The sequence below is a fragment of the Salarias fasciatus genome, chromosome 12 (assembly GCF_902148845.1).
Source record: "Salarias fasciatus chromosome 12, fSalaFa1.1, whole genome shotgun sequence".
NCBI lineage: Eukaryota > Metazoa > Chordata > Actinopteri > Blenniiformes > Blenniidae > Salarias > Salarias fasciatus.
Window position 1 is genome coordinate 9,435,042 of NC_043756.1, and position 21,525 is coordinate 9,456,566.

General features: G+C 42.9%; 1 protein-coding gene across 20 annotated transcripts in view; it reads left to right on the plus strand.

Annotated features, from left to right (window-relative positions):
* Nucleotides 1-21,525, plus strand: part of trpm3 (transient receptor potential cation channel, subfamily M, member 3) — a 151,030-nt gene that overhangs the window by 39,229 nt on the left and 90,276 nt on the right. For 7 of the 20 annotated variants that reach the window (XM_030105807.1, XM_030105815.1, XM_030105816.1 and 4 more), the window contains exon 1: nucleotides 1,070-1,159. The exons of 12 other annotated variants lie outside the window; for them this stretch is intronic. In XM_030105807.1, coding sequence (XP_029961667.1) covers nucleotides 1,070-1,159 — 90 coding nt within the window. Of the gene's footprint in view, nucleotides 1-259; nucleotides 1,160-21,525 lie in introns of those variants that run through there. One more of the 20 variants, XM_030105803.1, reaches the window with a different exon arrangement.

The following is a 21,525-nucleotide window of genomic DNA, read 5'->3' on the forward strand; positions in this document are numbered from 1 at the left end:
GTACTCCTCTCCACTGCCACAACACCAAGTTAGTCAATGCGCTTCCATCTTCATTCTCCATCTGGATTCACAGCTCTCACTCTCCTTCACCCATTTCCCCTTTGACCATCAAACAGTGCCTCGTCACATCTCTCCATCTTGCCTCCTCTATTTGTGTCTCTCTATCCTTTCTTTTTCCATGCACAGCAGCAATATTTTGGATTTTTTTTTTTTTTTTTTTGCATCCACTCTCCATGGTTTGATTGTCAGCTTGTTCGCTAATTGCATAAAACCATATTTTTGTCTCCCCCCCATTCTCCCTGTCTTTCTCTCTCTCTCTCTCTCTCTCTCTCTCTCTCTCTCTCTCTCTCTCTCTCTCTCTCTCTCTTTCTTCCATTCTCTCTGTTTTCATCTTGGAGACAGTAGTGTGCATGCAGCCTCAAATCTAAGCCATTGCCTGTCAGGCTGCTCCATTTATGCGCTCTGCGCTGCTCTCCTTTCCTCTCCTCTCCTCTCCTCTTCCCTCTGTGCTATACTGCACTGCACTGCACTGCTCATCTCTCCTCTCCCCACATCTCCATCTCTCCTCCTTCTCTTCCTCTCTTTCTCCTCCTCTACCTGCATCCCTTCACTCTATGCGCTCTTGTCTCTGTAGTGCACCGCTGCGCTCTGCGCCGTTGTTTGGGGGAATACTGTACTCTCTGGGTTTTCTGGCGCCAGAGCAGAGAGCGCTCCAGCTACTGGTGGGAGAGGGATCGGATGCTCCTGGTGCTCCAGGTTGGACTTGCCTTGGATTCTTTGGATTTGTGTGAGCCGGAGAGGAGCAGCGCGCATAAAAGGAGCGGAGAGGGGGCAGAGAGCTGCCCGGGGGGAGAGCTTCATCTGCTTGGGGAAGTAAAGGCTTCAAGGTGGTGGCGGCGGTCGAGGTTGATGGTTGTCCGTCAAGGGTCATGCCCTGGGACTCCCGTGTTTTTCGGCAGTTGGAGTTGGAGACCCTCTCCTATTCTCGCCCCCCTAGCGGGGCAGCATTGATCCTGGTGCCGGGAAAGCCCGCCAGGCACCAGTGGCCGCGCCGTGAAGAGTGGACACCATGAACCAGCTGGACGCGCCACGGCCACTCAACTGGACCATCCGAAAACTGTGCCATGCAGCCTTCCTGCCATCTGTACGCCTGCTAAAGGTAAAAGAGCAACCGCAGAAGGGAGAGCGGGGACGGAGCGGGAAAGATATATGCTCAGGGAGATGTAGTAAAATATGTCAGGCAGCCCTTCTGCTATCCTGCTGCTTTCCAAAAGGAAGACAAGTAGAGAGAGGTGAGAATACAAAATGAATGCTGGGGAAGATGTAATGGCACATCTCTGGATCCCTTCACATGCACTTAGTGGATAACTCAGTGCATGTAATGCAGTCATCATAGAGGAATAAAGAGAATAATTTTGCTGTAAATGAGGGAAAGTGTGGCAAAGCTGTCAGGATTGCACTCTCAGGGGGGAGCTTAAAGGTTTGGAAGTGTGGGGATGCGCAAAGAGTGGAGGATAAAAATGGAGACGGGGAAAATGGGAGCATGCTGCCAGAGAAATGCACTGAAAGAGTGGGATAAAGGAAATGGAAGAAGGGATGATGGAAAAAAAAAGTGTGTTTGAAGAGGAAAAAGCAAATAATTATTAATTTAGCGTCAGCCAGAAAGGGTATGAGGATCGCAGGGTCCAATTTTAAAATGACAAGAGGTTTGTAAATGGAAGGAAGCCTGCCATGTCGACGGATAACGAGAGTTTGCAAAAACAATGAGAGAATCGGGAAAGACGGGACGACAACCTAAACAGACAGAATCGAAAGTGAGAGGGATTTGTGTGTGTGTGTGTGTGTGTGTGTGTGTGTGTGTGTGTGTGTGTGTGTGTGTGTGTGTGTGTGTGTGTGTGTGTGTGTGTGAAAATGTTAAATTGGAGATGACAGACAGGGCACAGAAGCTTCAGGATAGAAATGGAGGAAATCCCAGAAGACAGGTGTTAAAATGAATTCCACAGTGCACCTTTTTCCCGAGGAATTCAGGCTAGAGTTGCCTACTTTGCACTTTCAGTTTTTTTGTTTTTTTGTTTTTTTTTTACCTCATCACCTATGCAAAGGTGTGAAGCGAGCATTCATCTATGTATGAGCATGCAAGGATGCATTGATGTTGTGCACTTGCCTTTGTAAATACACGTTTCCTTTCAATAACACTCACTTACAGATGTTTCCCTCCAAAAACCTCATTTCTATGCATCCATTTGCTTTTATAAGCCAGTTACTGGCTCTTTGTCAGAAGGGCTATTGTCGGAGGTCTTGAATGCCTCTCCTTCACTGTCCTTTGATCCAGCTTTATCAAAGTGTCTCACCGAGCAGCTTCACTGTGATGTTGAACCACACAACCAGAGTGCCTGGGCTCATATGTCAGGCATTTGCATTTGTATAGCCTGGTTAACTGATTATCATTATGCGTGTGTGTGTGTGTGTGTGTGTGTGTGTGTGTGTGTGTGTGTGTGTGTGTGTGTGTGTGTGTGTGTGTGTGTGTGTGTGTGTGTGTGTGTGTGTGTGTGTGTGTGTGTTCAAGTCGTACAAAGTGTCACTTACACCTGTGGATCCTCTCATGAGAATGCAGTTTTTAAGCCCCTCTTCATTCAATTACAGATTAAACAAGCAGGTCTGCACAGCAGGGGTAGCGGTTAGCACGGTCCTCACAGCAACACCATGCCTGGTTTGATTCCAGGCTCAGTGGGGAGTTTGCACGTTCTATTTCCTTTAAGGTTTTCACTGTGTTCTCTGGTTTCTTCCCGTTATTTGGAGACCTCAACTTGCCCGCCTTTGCCCTCCTTCACCTATTGGCAGCTGGAATCTTTTCCAGCCTCCCCTCAACTCTGAGTTGAATAAAGCAGCACATAAGATAGAAAAAATCTCCAATCACAATATCAAGATCCATCTCACATTAAAAGGAATAACAACAAACTTTTTAAAATGCTAATATAACAGCACTTCAGAAATGATGTCCTCAGTGCATTTGCAACAACATTCAATTATTTTTGTTTGCAAGTAGGGCAGCTTTCCCTGGTCCGGCCCCTGAGGGACCCTATCCCCCATGTGCCTCCAATGCCTCGCTGCTTCAGCACACCTGATTCAGATGAACGGTTTGTTATCAGGCTCCTGCAGAGCTCGGTGGCGACCCATTCATTCAGGGATGCTGGAGCTGGGAGACGTTTAAAAGATGCAGGGCATGCGATCCCTTTGGACCCGGACTGGGAAATACTGATGTAGGGCAGCAAGCTCTGAATCAGAAAATGTTCCCTGCCCATATTCCCTCCACGTGTGCAAGAACTGTATGTGAGGCTGCTCCGCAATCGTGTGCACCAGCACCATGTTACTAATCTCAGGAGATCCGCACTCAGCGCTCTAACTTGAGAGTGAGGATGGATCTCGGGTTCAGTATGGCTCTCATATTAAATGTTGCCTTTTTTGAGCCGCTGAATTATTTCTTTTTCCAGCTACTCCTTGGCAATGTGTTCTCACCTTGGATTAGAAGCTTTTTTTTGGACTGTTTACGCTTGAGTTTGTGGCTACCTGACAACGCTGGCAACAAATTAACAGACGATAGCGTTCCAATCTGTTTTGTTTTGTTTCCGTGCTGACATTTTTGATATTGGACATGACGAAGTAAACAAAAGTCATGCTGAGCAGCTGTTGTGATGTGTTGTGTATTATGCAACAACAGTGCTGTATGCTGAGCTAAATGCACTCATGGGAATTTTGTGATGTTTTATTTTTTTTTTTCAAGTAGCCGAAAGCTCACAGACTGTTTATAACATGAAGAGAAGAGTCCAAACAACAGAAACAGAAGGATGTCCTTAATTAAAGACACCAACACCAAGGAAGAAAATGTGCTGCAGGGGGGCCTGCTGGCTCTGGTGTCGTCACATCCTGTGTTGATCGACTTCCTCATTCCACACTGCGTTCATTATCTGTTGAATGACGCTTAATTCAGCCGCAACAACATATTCAAACGATAATGGTACAAGTTTCATTTAATCTAACCAACATTGGCACTCGGGTGACAAGCACACCATCTTTCTGCTTTGATACACCTGATTTAAAATAAATAAAGATCTGTGCACATGAATTGTGTGTTGGTGTAGAAAAGCATCTAAAACAAGCAGAGCAGTCTCTTCCAGGATTTAGTGATCTGCTGTATCTACGTCTTCAGTGGCAGACAAACCTTTATACCTGTGTTAGCACCACAGGTGTGGCTCAAGAACCTGTGTTTACTTTATGTGAATCCTCTTGTCGCCTGTCGGTGTGAAATGAACCTAATAGCCTGTCATTACTGTTGGAAGTTCCTGCATGACAAGCACTTTCCTCTCAAGTCCCCCCAACTTATTACCTGCCCCCTGCTGCCAAATGCATACTGTGTGTGTGTGTGTGTGTGTGTGTGTGTCTGTCTTTGATTTATGCGCTATCAGAGATGTTTCCTGTCTTCCCTATAGGCAGGAGAATGTGGCCAACAGATTGTGTGTGCATTTTGACGCTTGTGCGTAGGTGTGTGCACATGCGTTACAATAAGTATGTGCATTTATAATATAATGCTACAGGCACCATTCACATTGTAGCACATACGTAGGTCCTGTGCCAGAGCTGGTGAGTGAGCGCCTCATGTCAACCCAGAGCTGAAGGAAAAAAAAGGTCTAAAAATCAGCTTTAATTATCGGCTAATGTCTTGATCTTTGATTTTACTAGTCATTGCCAATGTCAAAAAAAAAAGGTAATGTATCATCAATTAAGAACTATCAAAGCTACTAATTCTATCTGAAGCTGTAGAACTTGATAAACACGGCACCGCTCACTGTATCTTTGAAAGTCCTTATCTGGAGTGGTAGGGAAGTGTGATCTGCCAGATATTGATGGCAGATTTAATAAAAACGTGTTGTCTCTGTCAAAGATTATCTTTCCTCTTGAAATAAGCGCATATTTGCCACATTGACAGCCGCAGTCTTTACAAGTTTAAGCCTGGGATTTTGTGTCGACTCAGCGGGATGAAGTGTGAAACAGGGAAACCATATTGAGCGGAGAATCAGGAATGCTAAATCTGCTTTCATCCTCCGTTTGCATCTTTAAGACTCGTTTCTGTTGCAGTTGTTTGAAACGCATACCTTCGCCTGTTTTTGGCCTCATACAATGACAGACCTCCTTATCGCCCACATTTTGATTTTCCTTTGTAATCTCACATTTGATCATCACCCTACATCAAGTTAACAGCTTTTCCCTTATCGGTTTGACGTTCCGTCACCCTCCACACAGACGAGATAGAGCTGCGCTGTAACTGAGCAAAGAAATGCATCCTACAGTCAATACAGTGAAGATATTTTCTTTGGTTCTCCTCGTGAAGTTGTCTAATTTCAACCCTTCCTCTCTCTCTTTCTCTGCTCCCTCTTTTTTCATGCCATTGCTTCCATAATCACAAAGCATAGATAACGCTCCATCTTATGCAAAATACATGGGGGATGGAATGTGCTGCTAAAGAAATAAATATATCTCTCTCTTACTAAAAATAAATCTGTTATATAAAAAGGTTCTGTGTTGCAGCGCTAAATACCATCTATTTTAACGGCGAGGCACACCTGTGTATGAATTCATTTAACACAGGGATCTATATTGTATTGATTTTATATATATTTTTGAGCTGTTTTTTGAAAACTTAAACATACTAAACAACCAAAGAGCCAAGTACGTGCTGTCACCCATAGGTGGCACCACCCATTTTTCTATCCGTAGTGGATGAAGTTTGGTGAGACACAGCAGTTTACTGCCTGTGATCTGGTGTTTATATCTGTGTGCTTGGTATCGACAAGTTTCTGGGTTTTTTTTTTTTTTGTAGAGTATTATGAAATTGTATGGATCAAATGTATTACTTTTAACTGCTTTAATAGTGGCAGAGTGTTATGAAACTGAAACAACTTTACCTCAATATTTCTTACAGTAAGACATGGGAAGTTGTATATCTTATAGCATAAACAATATTTAGATAGTGGTAATGTGTAGACATGTATCTGTATTAAAAAAAGAAGAGAGGAATCGCTTTAATATATGTCACGTCTTCTTGCAGTGTATTCACAGGCAGATCTGAGTCTTTGCTGCATTCTGCCTCTGTATGACACGTGTTTGTGCTTCATTTACACATTAAGATAAATCATTAAGATGGGAACAGCAGGGATTGTTCCAATTATCAAGTGATGATTATCAGATTCAATTTTCTTATAACTAATGAGACACATAATAAGCATGTGACATTGAGATCCTTGAGTGCACTCTGCTGTTTGATTGTTTTTTTTTTCCATACAGTGAATGCACATGTAAGCTGTAAACATAAAGAACATGGTTGCTTCATAAATGCAAGGAATATTACAGAAAATATGGTAAAATGAGATCAGTTAATCATAAATTGTAAACTTGTTTAGTTACAAACAAGAAATATCAATGATGTTTAAAACATTTAAAATAAAAAAAAAATAAAACTGCTCCTATAGTGTTCTACACACGTGGGTTCCTTTTTTTTTAACAGTGCATTTCAGGTCAGTGTTGTTCTCCCACTGTCACCACAATCATCTTCTGTTAGTTTCCACACATACAGGCAGACAGATCCTAACGTGTTGGGAACAAATGCTACTTGAGTGTTGGATTAGGCTGGAGCACACGCACGCCTAAGGGAAGGTCCTTTCCACTCTCCCTCACTCTTTTTTTTTTTTTTTTCAAGCTCTTGCAGGAACAGGCCTCAGAAGAACACGATGTCTCCCCGCTTTCTTGTTTACGTCTCAATTAACCAGCAAATGCAGCATTTGTGGGATTTCAATTAAAACATTATCTCACTAATGAGCCAAAACCAGAACATAAGCTTCCAATTAACACCTCATTTCTTTATTCGGGCACAAAAAGACTTTATATTTTCTATTTGGCACCCTTCCATGACACATCACAGGAAGTGAAACAAGCTCAAACAGGGATTTTTTTTCATGCTGAAAAAATATTAAGACACATGCATGTTGAATGTGTCAGCACACTTTTTATGCTTTTTGTTTTTAGCTGCATTTGTCCTGACTTAATGCAACAGATAATACAAACAAATCTACCTACTAGTCAGCTGCTGAATTATTCATGAGAACCGATGCTGAAAGAACCTGCATTTTTGGAATAAATGTATGATTTGGCAAACCACCGCCAGCTTTTCACCGTCGAGATATCCCACACGCGCTCGTTTACAAACCTCAGTGACACACCCGTAAATGTAAATGAGATATTTACTTCCTCTCACTGCTCCCATCGTGTATGTAGGTACAACAGCAGCATTCCTGACTCCAGCTTGAAGTGATGAACTCTGAACATTGACCTTCGGTCTGCAAGCTGCCAGGAGTGATATATAATATGAAGCATCGAGAGAGGGCGGTTTAACTATGCATGAGGGCGATATGTCATGAACTGCCCTGAATTGTTTTCTGAACTCTACATATTGGTGTCAGTGGTGCAGAGAAAATTTATAGCCTGTGTTTGTGTTGAAGTGGTCATATGTGCCCCAAGGTTACCATGTGCATTTTTTTTTTTAATAGGTTTTAATTCTTTTTTTTTTTCACATGCAGATCAAACACCTCCACGAATAATGGGAATTACCAGCTATTATTCACTGTTCGGCTTTTGCAGATGGCATAAAAATCATTAACGGTGAATTCATGTTAACTTTAATACTAAAGGGCAGCTTGAACATGAGCATTCAGTATGAAATTAAAGCCAACTGAACATTAGTCTATATTGGAAAAATGGCTCCATCCATGTAATGGCATCTCTTACCCTCAAGAACTATTTAGCTAAATGAAATATTTCATTTTTTGATGAGTTGAATCAATGGGATAGCAGCCTAATTATGGTTTTGTCAAGCTGGCTGAATTGCCCTTGTTGAATGCTATCAATCTGAGAATCTTTGATAGTAGACCACTCACTGGAGCCATCAGGTAAAAGCGGTGCAAGTGCCTGTAATAATTATGGACAAAAGAGAGAGTCCATTACAGAGCAATGCTGGAAGAGAAGATGAAACAAAGGGCAGTGGTTTTTGTCGAAACGAGTTTTCAGATGGAAAGAAATGGCATGTTGAAGCTTAACAAGGAAGTAGAAAGGGAGAAATATGTCAAACAGGGAGGGTTACTGTCAGGCAACCCTAACCTTAACCCTAATCCAGAAGCAGGCTTGATGTGTCCAAACATGGCAGAAATTCCGGCGAAAGCTAAGAATGCACTCTATTGCACACACTTAAGTTTATTCCATCTTATTTCTTCTCACATGAATCATGCCATTGTATTTTGCCAGTCCCTCAAAGCGAAATAGACTTCCCATTTGTAACCGTTGCAATTCATCGCATCAGTTATAATGATTGTTTGAAATGTCAAGAGAAGTAAAGACAGTAATAAATAGGATACCTTATCTCCCCCCCCCCCCCCCACCCCCCCCCCCCCCCCCCCCCCCCCCCCCACCCGTTATTGATGTATGAGAAGAGGAGCTTGTTTATCTCTCCGTTTGTTCTCTGACTGCAGCAGTAAAGCCGCACTGCTGGATTCAGCCATGCTGCTTGTTTGTTGCTGTCATGTTAACAGTGTAAACCGGTAACTGGGACCTTCCTAACTGGATCCCAGTTACCAGTTGCATGAGACCAGCAATAAATATCAGCCAAAGATTGAGAGTTACAGATGGGGGAAATTTAATGTTATTTGCAATCACTTTCTCTTTTTGTGTCAGCCTTTTGCTGGCTGTAACATCATAGTTTCTTTCATCCATAGGTTAATAGTCTTACAGCATGCCTGCTGTTGGCACAAAGTTATATTGTCACTGAAATCCCTTCTCTTTTCAAATTAGATTTTGTGGGTTTTATCCTCCTTTTAAACTTTAAAACCGCTGCTACGAGTGAAAGTGCTATGCTTGCCCGCTGCCTCTATGCGGAACCAGCCTGATAAATCACTTTAACAAGGGGTTGGTTGGCTTAAGCGTCTTATTGGGTGTTCACTGGGTGTTGGAGGTAATTTGTGATCCATAGCAAGCCTTTCAATAGGTGAACGATGAATCAATAAAAATCAATACATTTCCATTACCACTCCCACATATAATTGTCAAGCCTGTTACGATAATGAAAAGGCCCTGCTGAGGTGTGAGAGGAGGATGGAAGAAATCTCAAAATCCCCAGCACAGGAAACCAAAATTAGAGGCTTTATAATCATCTCAGAGCTGCAGCCATATTGTTACCGAGGCATGTGTAATCAATCAAGCTGTTGTTCACGTTGAGCCGGAGCCAGACAATCAGTGGCACTGCCACAGTGAAATGCAGCCAGATTGGCCCAAGTTTGAAAATCAGCACCACGGACAGCGACAGCTCCGCATCGCTGGCTCTGATGGTGAGATATATCATCCAATAATCTCTGCATCTATTAATGTCTTTCAATACAGCCATGTTTATAGGAATGCATAAGATGATCAATAACATCAGCAGCTACTATTAATCTATAATTAGGTGTTTTTTCAGTTATCTAGACAATTATTCATATTCCGTAAAAGATTTCAATGTATTCACAGTGTATAGAATCGAAGTGAGGCTGTGTTTAGAAGACATTTCAGCTTTTAAAAATAAATGCTACAATTTCCCTGGGAGAAGATTTGATTTAGATTTGGAGTGTCCCAGTCGCTTCGGCAGTATTGATCATAGATGATATATGATTTCAGGACTTGCAAATTAAGCCCCTTAAAACACGTAAACTTCAAACTGAACTGTAGCAGCATCAGAGCGTCACACAAACAAAACCAGTTTGATACAAGACGTAGAACGTCAGCACAAAGCAAAGTGCAGAAAGTTCAGTAAAAGTGGTTTAACATGACGTACGCAGCGGATCACTTCTCCTGTGTGCCACAGGTTTGAGCTGGGGAGTAGTGCAGCTGAGGAGCAGTGAAGATAAATTCAGAAATGCAATAAGATGAAGTCTTTTTGTTTTGTTTGTTTTTTGCTCCACTAACACCATGTGTACAGAGTGTGAAGAACATATATTGAGTGTGGATCCTGATTTATAACAGTGCATTGATCCATTTTCGACATTGCTTCATGCAACTTGTGGACTGATCCCAGCTGACTGTGTGAAGGCGGGGTCACCAGTCCAACACAAACTACACAATCACCCATGGGCAGTTTATTTTCACAAGCTATCCTCAAACACATGTTTTCAGACTGTGAGAGGAAACAGGAAATCAGATGACCTGGTCACAAATCAGCGCACTGGAAGAACATGCAAACTCCACACAGGCTCTTTGCTAAAATATATAATGATATCAACAGATAAAACAATATTTTGTATCCAGAGAATGACTCAGAATTTCTTTGTGTGCTTATTAGTGTACATACACGTCTTTATTAAAATCTGCACTGGTATTTTCTCTTATTTAAACCTCAGGCCGGCCCAGGGGAGTGAAAGTGTTCCTGTCTGTGCATGTCTGAGCATGTGGTCGCATGTGAATAATTAATATGGCCTTCGTATTTGCGGCTCTCGTCGTTTTGTGTTCGTGTGTACTTGAGTTTCTAATCTTTTTTGTGTATGCTGTTTGTAGGACCCAGTTCAACTCTTTAACACTTGAAGATAAAGAATAGCGTTTACAGCCGGCCGGCCTGCTTGCTGAAGCTGAGGTGCTGTGATTGTTATTGTTTTCACGGCTTATTTAATTATTTTTTTCCTCATTACTGTAGGAGCCCAAACATTTGGTGATATCAGTTGCATAAACACTTACTGTAGTTTGGCCTTTATTACTTTGAGGCATCAAATCAAAACAAAGTGCTTCCATTAGTTTTCATTCCTTCACTGTTGGCTTGCCCGCACATGAGGTTTTTTCCACCTCAGAGATTTTTGAAGCACACATTTATCACTGTGAAGATATTTTTATTGAATTTTACAGCGATGCTAAAACATTTAGCAAACACAAAGCTTGTGAAAGTTTCAGCACACAATGATACTGAGGCATTGCGGTCGGCTCTCCATGACGAGATAGCAGATCTGACACCTTGTCTGTTGTGTTGGAGGGCTGGTGCTGCAGCGTGACGGCCAAATGAGGAGGAGTGAATAAAAGGTTCTTATTAAATGAAAGAGAATAAAATTATTTTTGACACAACGAGCCTTTTAACAAAACGCTTTGATCATTGGGAGCTCAAACAGAGAGCTCTCTCTCTATCTCTCTGTCTGTCTCTCTCTCTCTCTCTCTCTCTCTGTCCTGCCTCGGCCTCTGCTTTATCACTCTCTTGATCTGTATCTTTCTGTCTCCACACTGCCAGTGTTTCCTCCGTCCATCACCAGAGGTGTCACTCTAAGTACTCTCTTCAGCTCTTCCTCTCAGTCTCCACTAATCAAGAAAAACTAAGCTAAAGCCAAACAGTTTCCACCTTGCTCAAACTCCCTGCCATGTCATTTTATTTTGTTTTGTCTGGTTAGAATAAGGCCGAATAAACTTGCCAAATCTGTCTCCCTCCCACAGTTTCATCACCGGCGGACCAGACATAATGATGCATCAAATCGATGTAATCTGAAATCAAAGTGAAACGGGGCTGCCAACTCTCACGCATCCAAGTGTTGAACTCAGCCAATTAACTGTAAACTCGCATTCTCACGCTTCGTGTCACACCAAGTAGTGGCTTTGGTTAACTTACCAATGTGCCTCATATGATGGAAATTAAAATACACAGAGGACCATCATCTAATATGGGATAGATAAATTATTTTAACTGGCTCATCTTGTGTGCTTTGCGCATCTTTTTCACCAATTTTATTTCTACTTGATTTCATCTGCATGAGAGCAGAATCCACAAATTATAAATATTCAACCAATCCTTTAACTTGGTGAGGAAAATGCAAAATAATTTGTGGCTGAGGCTTGAAACATTTTTTTGTTGCCTGTGAACCTCATGGTGATGTTAACTGAGTCACTTCCCGCAAGAAAGCACGCTGTTGTGTTCTTACATTTGTGGTTGTGTGGGGAATAGAAGTCGAGCCAGCAGTTTGCTGTTCCTCCAGCGTTCAGTCTTTTTTCTGATATTGACTTTCTTTTATGATTCTGCAACAACTGCTCATCTCAAAGTATTAAACTGCTCTTTTACTATGAGTTCATTCTGGCATATTCAGAGATAAAGCGCTCCACAGACCAGCCCACAACATGTCCATAGTTCAGATGAGTGACTTTGAGTCTGGCACTCGGGACCGGTTTTACACGATCGTCCAGCTGGCCGACACTCTGTGGCACTTAGCGGTGACTAAAATAGGACAGTTCACTGGTCATATTCATGCCACACATTCGCATCAAAGCACAATTTTCTCAGAATCTGAATGATCTCTAAATACATGTGCGCTTCATTATTTAACACCTTTAAAATCTCTTTATTTATAGTCAGCATGTGGCCTTTAACAAAGTGTTTGAAACATTCACACCTCAGTGCTAATTTTACTTCCTTGTTCCAACATTTCTCTAATTTTAAATAACTGGTTCTGTTCCATATTTCATCTCTCCTCTTTTTTTTTATCTTAGCCTGCAGCCTGCCATCTCTTTTCCTGCATCCATCTCCTCAGCAGCTTTATTTTCCTGCAGCTTTTACAATGGATTGTTTCAGTGTTTGTGTGATCTCACTCAGCTCATTAGCTGCGAGTGGTGGCGTCTTAAATCATGCCGGGGCAGCTTTAATTCCCCTGAATGCCTCCTCCGAAATGTTTCCCCCTGCTTTCATTTGTGCATCAGCACATGCACACTAAAGCCAGGAACTGAAAATGCACAAGCTGCCAAAGTATCATACACACACCAGTGCTCACGTGCAGGAACCTGAAACTGCAGGTAAACCGGAGACGCGGTGCTCTTTTATTGCATGTGTGTAATTAGCCTGCTTTCTGTCTTAGTGTTGTAATGATACTGTTAATAGTGGCGCATTAGCTCCTCAGCAAGATGGAAGAAATGGATAAAAAGTCTGCGCCCAGCGGAGGAGTTCGGGGCTTTCCTTAGCCAAAATGATCGGCACACTCCACTGCAAGCACGCGCACGTTCACGCATGTGATCCACGAGGAGCGTGAAAGGTCTTTGAAGATCAGCTGTAACACTAAGCCTCAATTTCTAAATCTGCTGAAAAATAGGCTGAATTCCCGTGTGTCACTACAAGCCTCGAAGGAACGAACGCCACATGTATGCAAATTGACCGCTCCACTTCTGATTCCAGCTGCGCTTCAGCCTTCATCTCCTTGCCTCTGTCTCTTCCACGCCGGGGTTTCTCCTCCCAGTCGCTTACCATCGATCAGTCTAACTTTGGGCCCCCTTTAAATTGGATGAGCGGCTCTAAATCCCATGGCACGGCTGTAGGACGGCACCCTTGGGACGTCTACCGGCTTCAGTCAGTGTGAATGCACCTGTGAGAGAGCATGTCCATCCTGACGTGTAGCTCAAGTATGAATTGTTTCCCAGTGCATGGCGAGGTAAAACTTCACATCTGATGGAAATATATATAATCGGAGGTGGGAAGGCGAGTGACAAAAAGGGTGAATGTGGAGGTGTAAAAGAATGTGGGAATAGACCAGTTACATCACAAGAGTGAATGAGAAGGTCTCCGTGTGTGTTTGTGCTGCAGAGAAAGTGTGTAATTTGAGGCGAAGTTGTGTGTGTGAGAGACATTAGAGTGAGATGTGTGAAACTGTGTGAATATGTGCCTGTGCGTGTGTGCGGCTGTAAATTGGATACTGGGACATGGAAAATGAAAGTGAACAGCATGGCCACACAGGGCTATTTTTGTCCTTCCATCCATCTCTCAGTCCGTCTCACGCTCTCTCCGAGCTCTGAATTCCTCCCCTCCTCCATCCTCCTTCACCCCGCTTCCCTCCTCCCCTTTTTCTCTCTCCCTGCTCTCTCTTTCTTCTCGCTCCTTGTCTTGTATCTTTGGCACAAGTGTGCCCACGTCTGCCCAGTCTAACCTCCCTGTATCTCACCTTGCATCAAACAGTCGCACTTCCATCTTCAGCAGCGGTTCTAACTCCTGCCATGAGGGATCTCTGTCACTTTTGTGTGATTTTAGCAGTGCTTCGGCTTCCTAAGTGCAGCTTTTATAACAGTAATTCTAAAAATGATCATCAATCAGACCTCTCATCAATCATTTTCATGTCCTCCAGAGTCCAGCATCACTCCAGTTTTAGTTCCTCTTTAAAATTTATCGCATAATATTTCGGTATGCAGTTAATTTTTTCTCCCTATACTATGAAACGAAGTATTTTTTTCCCCCCAGAGGGCAATTCTTTGGAAAATTATGCAACTGTTTATGCAGGATTTCCCCCATTTCTTTTAATCTTTCCCTTCCCAGCTTCTACAGTAGACAGCTCAGCTCGGATAAACTAATCTGCATCTATAAAATGTCACAGGCCACTTCAGCTACTTTCAGAGATGCTGTTCAAAGCTGCAGATATGAGGGTCGCTCTGTCTGACTTGATAGCGGACTTGTGCTGAAGGCCAAAAACAACCAAAAGGTCATTTGTATGTAACAGTTGCTTCATGAAGTCCTGTTGGGTTTTTGTTTTCACTCAACAGCTTGCTGGCATTTCACTGTGATTTGTTCTGAGCGACGGTTCCCATGTGCACGCAGAAGGCGCAGATGTAACACAAAGCAGGGATTGCCACCAGTGCAAACAATGCAGCGCAGAGTAAATATGATCATATACTTGTGTATCACTCTCTACAGCTGGGCAGTTGCTGTTTTGAATATTTCTCTAAATTCACACATGCTGCGTCTTCCCACGGCTGAATACTTTGAGAGCGACATACATACAGTATGGATGTTCTGACACTGTGCTTCAGAGAACATCAAGCGGATTATGCACTCTGTGAGGACAACCAGAGACTTAGACGGCATTGCTCTTTCCGCCTGATCCCAAAAGGCAGGGTTAAGCGGGATGGAACAAAAGTGAAGAGACTCAAATGAACAAGCAGATGGGAAGAGGTATAGAAAATGGGATGCAGGAAGTAGTGTGTAATGAAGGATGTGTGCCCGGTACGATCTGTGGGATTGTTGGCATGCGCGCCGCAGCCGCTGAGCGCCGGCTCCAGCCCGGCCAGCAAACCTTATGTAATGATGCTTTATCCCCATCACCTCAGAAGGGTGAGAGGTACCGTGGCGCGGAGCCGTGAAGGGATATCGAGACGCAGGTCATCAGAGGGAAGCGTGAATGGGATCTGCTTGTTCAGCTTCTTTTGCAGTGATTTTGGCACCTAATAGATGAAATCTCTCAGCGTGGCTCATTCAGTAGCGATGAAGTGTTTTTACTCTGGGGGAAAATGCTTGTTCACCTGTGAATGATCTTGAGCGTTTGACTTCAATGTTTCGGTTCCAGATGCAGCTGGACTGGTTAGTGATCCATGAAAATGCTAATGAATGCAAAGCACTGACCACTTTGACTCACAGCAGAGTGAGACATTTTACACACGTTAGCGAGTAAATGGGATTCTTCGGCTCTTCCTTACAGCTCACTTGTTTAAATGACAATAAGTGGAAAAGGGGTCTGCTTCGAGTAATACAGCAAGCCGGAGACTACTAAAGCGTGAAATTATAAAACTGTAATCTGCTGCTTTTTTTTTTTTTAGATAATAGGACTAATATTTCACACTTTTTGATATGTTTTTGCTGACCAAACTATAAATTAACTTGTGAGACATTTATTTCCACATGTTATTTAGGCCCAATCCCAATTCTCTGCTTAATCCTCACTCCTCAACCTTGATCCTCAATCTCAAATTAAGTGCCTCCTAAAAACAAGTGTTAAGGAATGTAATGTCACTTGGAAATGGGACAACCCTTAAAGACAGTTACGTCCTTGGACCACAGGGGGCAGCACTGCGCAAGAGGGTAGAAGAAAGCCAGAAGTGCAGCGTTTCCTGCAGGAAAAAAGTGTAGCCAGGGGGGAGCGTGCGGCGGGGAGTTTGTGGACCGTCGGGAGGGGGCTAGCGGCTAGCGCGACGCTTCTGTGGACCGTCCGAAGGAGAGAGAGAGCGCACACGCGTGGACCGCTGTTTTTTTCCCCTCTCCGTTGTCAAGGCGCTGCACAATTTAGCGCGGTGGTGGTGGTGGTGGTGGGGGGTGGTGGGGGTGGCAGCAGTGATAATTTTGGTCAATGATCCATAACAACGCCCTTTATAACTGTAAGTAATGCGCCCTGCATTAGAAATGTTTAACATTTTGCATGTGTGACCTTGTTAATAAATGCATTCAAATGAATTTTCTTGATTTCTTTCTAATAGCCTTTGTAAATATTATCTGTGATAGAAAGTTAATACAACTACTCCCAAAGTAATATACACCATTTTTTATTAATAAAATAACAGCAAAACGAACTATTAACAAGCATTCTGGATTCTCCTTAACTCCAAGGTAGGTCTGGTAGAATCTCAAAATTAAGGGAGATAATGTTCCTTAGTCTCGCTCCTTCCCTCAACTTGTTAAGGAATGGGACAGCACTTAACTTCACGGGAGCGCGCATTTTGAGGAATGAGGAGTAAGATTGAGGATTAAGCAGAGAATTGGGATTCGCCCTTAGAATAGAAACTTTAGCTAGAGAGAAAAAAGGTTTGAAAAGAGCTTTTTTCAATATAAATTCATAATGTAGTTTCTGGATGCATGTAGATAGTTTATGTTAGATTTCTGTTTAGATTTATCTTTTTTGAAAAGATTTAAGTGTCACAACCACTCACACATTTTGACAGTCCATTTTTAGGTTGAAGTCAGAGGGTCAGGGGGACACGGATCGCACGGTTGAATGAATTGGTGTTAACACAGAGAAAACAGCCTGTTTTTATGTGTCGATCAGGAGAGGTCGGATGCAGTTCAGCTGTGTTGTAACACATTGTCGAGCCCTCAGAAAGCCAGTAATGCACTCTGTGTGTCCATTTTCCATCATCCGCAATGGCATTTCACATATGCTCTTAACCCGGGTTATCCCACGCCCCATGAGACTGTATCCACACTGTAGGTTCTCAAAGCGCACCCCATGTTTGAATTTGATCACATGGTCTCTTAATGCATTCAAGATATTCTCACTTTTTTGCGGCTCCAGCGCTCCTGTACATATATGCGTGTCAGTGTTAGTCTGCGGAAGAGGGTCAGGAGCTTGACGGTTGAGCCTGCCAAGAGAGGCAGACAAAGAGAGCCTCGACCACAGAGAGGCTGTAAATGAGAGTAGCTATTTGGGGAAACCTCACACTCCTAAGCTTTGACACACACACACACACACACACACTGAATTTATTTATTTCACGGGCCAACACCAGCTCATGACTTTGCAGGATGTGAAGTACACATCCGCTGGGATGCGCATATACATTAATGTTCATGCGCGCATAATTCTTTTTCTCAAATATATAGCACTTGCATTCACCCACATGCTCAGACATGCAGGAGACACACATTCTCTATCTCTCCATCACCTCCATATTTGCATGTTTGTATGGAAGAATTTTCCCCCGTGAATTGAATAGATTGATAGAGTGGGGCAGGGGAGTGAGGTGGGAATAGGGGGGAAGAAAAGCAATTAAAGTGGCAGTCAAATGGCAGCGGTGCAGCGGAGCACTGGATGGAGTCAGTCCCTGGCTTAATTACGCTTAGCCCTTCACCACGAGATGTGTCATTATGACACGCCAGAAGAGCCTCCAACATGCGGCGAGGTATCTGCGCGATTTGATCCTGAATGTATTACGGGAGCTGCTGAACCCTTGTTGCTAATTTCAGCGGCCACTGGTGGTATTGCAATGAATAATGCAAGGGCGGTCTTTGAGTCTGGGATTGCTTTCTTGAGGTTTGTTCAGACTTCTCACGTGTGGCTCGTACGAAATCAACATGGGTGTGCGCTTAATGTTAACGCGGTCCATCTGCAGGAGCATCAGCCATCTGAAGTTTTGTGTGTGCAAGATAAGACTAATATCAGTGTATTGTTCACCTCCGGGTTTTGTGAAAGTGAACTTCATTTAAAGCCTTATTGCAGCACAAACTGAGAATGAACATGACAGGTTCCACCTTATTATTGAAGCACAGTTGAAGTAATCCTTGTCAAAATTGGTAAATTGGAAGCTTAAATCACACACTGGCAAATGTTCACTGATCATCATCATGAAGACTTATTGACAGCTAGTAAAATTGTCTTTTACACTGTAACTTCTAAATATGAGAATTGATCGATTTTTTTTTTTTTTTTTTTTTTTTTTACAGAAAAGCCTTTCACTTTTATGTCTATCATGAAAAAGTGTGCATTTGAAGTTTGGTAAACTGTCACCTTTCAGCACTCTCAATCTAAATGGAATCACGCTGTGGAATTTCCAACCCTGTTTCTTACCTTCCACCCTGCTTCTGTTGAGTTGCGCCCGCTCACAAGCGCTCCAGTGCCCTCACATGTCCTTAGCTCCTCTCAGTGTTTGTGTTACAGGAGCATGTCTCTGGGCTGACAGCCTGACAGCTCGGGAAGAGATGAAAAAGAAACCCGACGAAAAGGAGAGAGAAGAGTTGAGTGCCAGAGAGCTGGGGAGGTGATGAGGTGTTTCAACAGTGGGAACAGTGGGGAGAAAATCCCATTTTCAGAGTGAGAGAACCAGAGAGTGAAGGCAGTAATGAGTTTCACGGCAAATGAGACAATAAGTCAGTAGAGAGACGAAGTGAAAATGTCCAGTGTAAAGCAAAGAAAAACAGGGGACGAACAAGGAAAGAATTTGATTAGTGAGAGATTTTAAGTGTAGGAGAGGATGAGGAATAAGAGAGGAAGACATGGTAATGAATGGGAGTGGTGTGAAAAAGAGTGAGGGGAGACAGAGGTTGTATTCGCCCTGATCCTCAGCCAGCTCTTTTTGCCTTATCAGACTGGTCCAGACATGGGAAAAAAAGGAAAAAAAACATGTTTCCACACTGCAATGTGGCTGTGACTCTTGAACATCTGCTTGGAAAAAAGCTCTAACCCCGTCCTATCAGCTCAGAGGTCGGCTGCCAGCGCCAGTGGCATCTCATCTCTGGATCCAGGGAAAGACTTCGCGTGCTGAGCTGGACTGATGGAAGGACGCTCTCATTAATGCACCCCAAACTGAGCCATCAGCAATCAAAAGTTGAGTTCAGGTCACATTATTATCTACATCTTTGTCTGAGATGACAGTTCACAATACAAACAAACCCAGGACAGAAATATCCTGACAGGGTGCAGCATTTTCCCAGCAGGCCTTTTTATTTGTAGTTTTTCAGAAGAAATCTTGATGAAAGACCAAAGTTTTATGACATGAATGAATATAAATCTGATGTTGACTAAAATGATAAAAAGTATCATGGATGCAAAACCATGAAGAGCAATGGTTGAAAGATAAATACATCAATGGACACAACAATTATTAACAGTTTAGTTTCACTATTGATACCCGAGGGTTGGAAGCTGTTTCAAGAAAAACAAAATTGCATTTATTGGATTGAATTTGACTGGTCTGCTGCTGGATTACCTTTAATCACTCCTACTGAAAAACATTGGATCCAGTTCTATCATGAAAATATTTTAAGTGACGCTGGAATACACAAGAACCCATCTGACTAATTGCACCATGTATCGAACACATACGTGAGGAAACAAGTTCATAATAACAATGTTAGATTCACTTTTAGGGCAATATGACTGCTGCAGTGTCCAGATAGTTAAAAAGTGTGATGAGATGGCTGCTTTAAATGGTACTATCTGGTAAGAAATGAAATTAAACTGAATTAAAACACCCTGTCTAGTGAGGTTTTGGGAGGGAAGACTGTCTGAGCTAAATCAGTACAAGCTTTAATGAGTAACCACATCTCCTGTGTTTATACATAAAAAAAAAATCTAAATAGTTTGTGGTAAACTACTTTGCAGAAGTTAAGACACACACCGTTTTAATAAATAAGCCTAATTGGCATGTTGTGATTGCTTGTGGCTGTATTTGATTTTTTCCTGGAGAAAAAATTTTTCTAAAATGAAGCACACCGGGAACAGATCAAAATGATGATCATCTTTAACTAATCACGTTTGATCCTTCTTACCGCTTTCACCTGCAGGCCACAGCTGCCTCTTCAGAAACACATGTGAAGTTTGGGAAAACGAATCTGTCAAAATTTGACAATTTCACAAAAATAGTCGTACCAAAGCTGGTTTTGTTCAGACTCTCTCAAGGTTAAGTGAACACTCCTCGTCGTGAGCACACATGCATGGCTCTCATCAGGATTCAGAACTCAGCTGCTCTGACTTACAACCCCTGGCAAGTCAACGAGTGTGCCGTCGAAATGCACGCATTACTTAGTTCCACCACATTTATCACAGGGCTTGTTTACTGACATGTAATCTGCAACTAGATGACCCCACTTACCTTGTGTGCATTTAGAGACGTGTTTGCTGTTTTAGGTCACTTCTGAGGGCCGTCGGGTGAGGACATGTCTTCACTCTGATGAGCGTGGACCTCTTCACCTGGGACGGAGTTTTAGTAACTGCGGCGTTTTCTGATGGCCGACTTTGACGAGGAGAGCGATGAGTTTATGGAGCGATTTCCTGAGCTGAAGGGTAAACGAGCACCCTGCGTCATTCCGACTTGACACGGGCGTGAAGAATGAAGCATCTCAAATCATTCTTCCTCCATTTCAAATGAGATATCGTGCGCGGCGTGAGAGCAAGTAGCCGGCAGATGGGGTGGGCGCAAGATGTGGACCGTCTTATGCACCGTGGCTGTTAGGGTGTGTCCGAAAACTCTGCATGGAAATTAGTCTGAGATGAGATGAGCCTCCATCTGCGACACACAATAAAACATGCCATGCTGAAGTAATCAAATGAAACGTGACGTCTCCTGTGCTGTTATTATTCATAAAACAATACATGTTTTACTTGACCTTTAATGTACTGGAAGCGTGCGCTCATCAGGCCAGATTATCGTGCGATCTTGCAGAGGTGTAGTGAGTTCTCGACGTCCCGTTGTTTCTGCCCATCTGTTGCAGGTTGACCTGCACGTCTCCCGCTAACCACATGTTACTGTCTGTTCTCAAGGCGCTGTCTGAAGCACAGCTGTTTGCAAAACAAACGGAGGTCGTCTGAGTAGAAACAAGAAGGTGAAAAAAAACGAAGTGGCATGAAAGTGCATTCACCGGCTGTTTATAATAATTTATTGTTGATTCTGCTGGAAGTTCAGCGCCCTACGGGCGACTGTAAACTCTTTCAGAAAGCAGGTTTATTACACCGACTTTGAACCGACAAATTAAAATTTTAATTGAAATGTTTTTCCTTCTGTGAAGTCGCAGTAAATGGCCTTGAACATTTGACTGATTGAGCTGGAATGCACGAGGCTGACTGATTTGTTAAGACAACACGGCAAAATGCTGCTCGCTTTTGAAAAAGGGACCAAATGGCAATTGGCAACGGCAATAATGTGATTTCAACATTATTAGTCTTGTTTAAAGCATGAATTTCTGAACTGAGAGTGTAA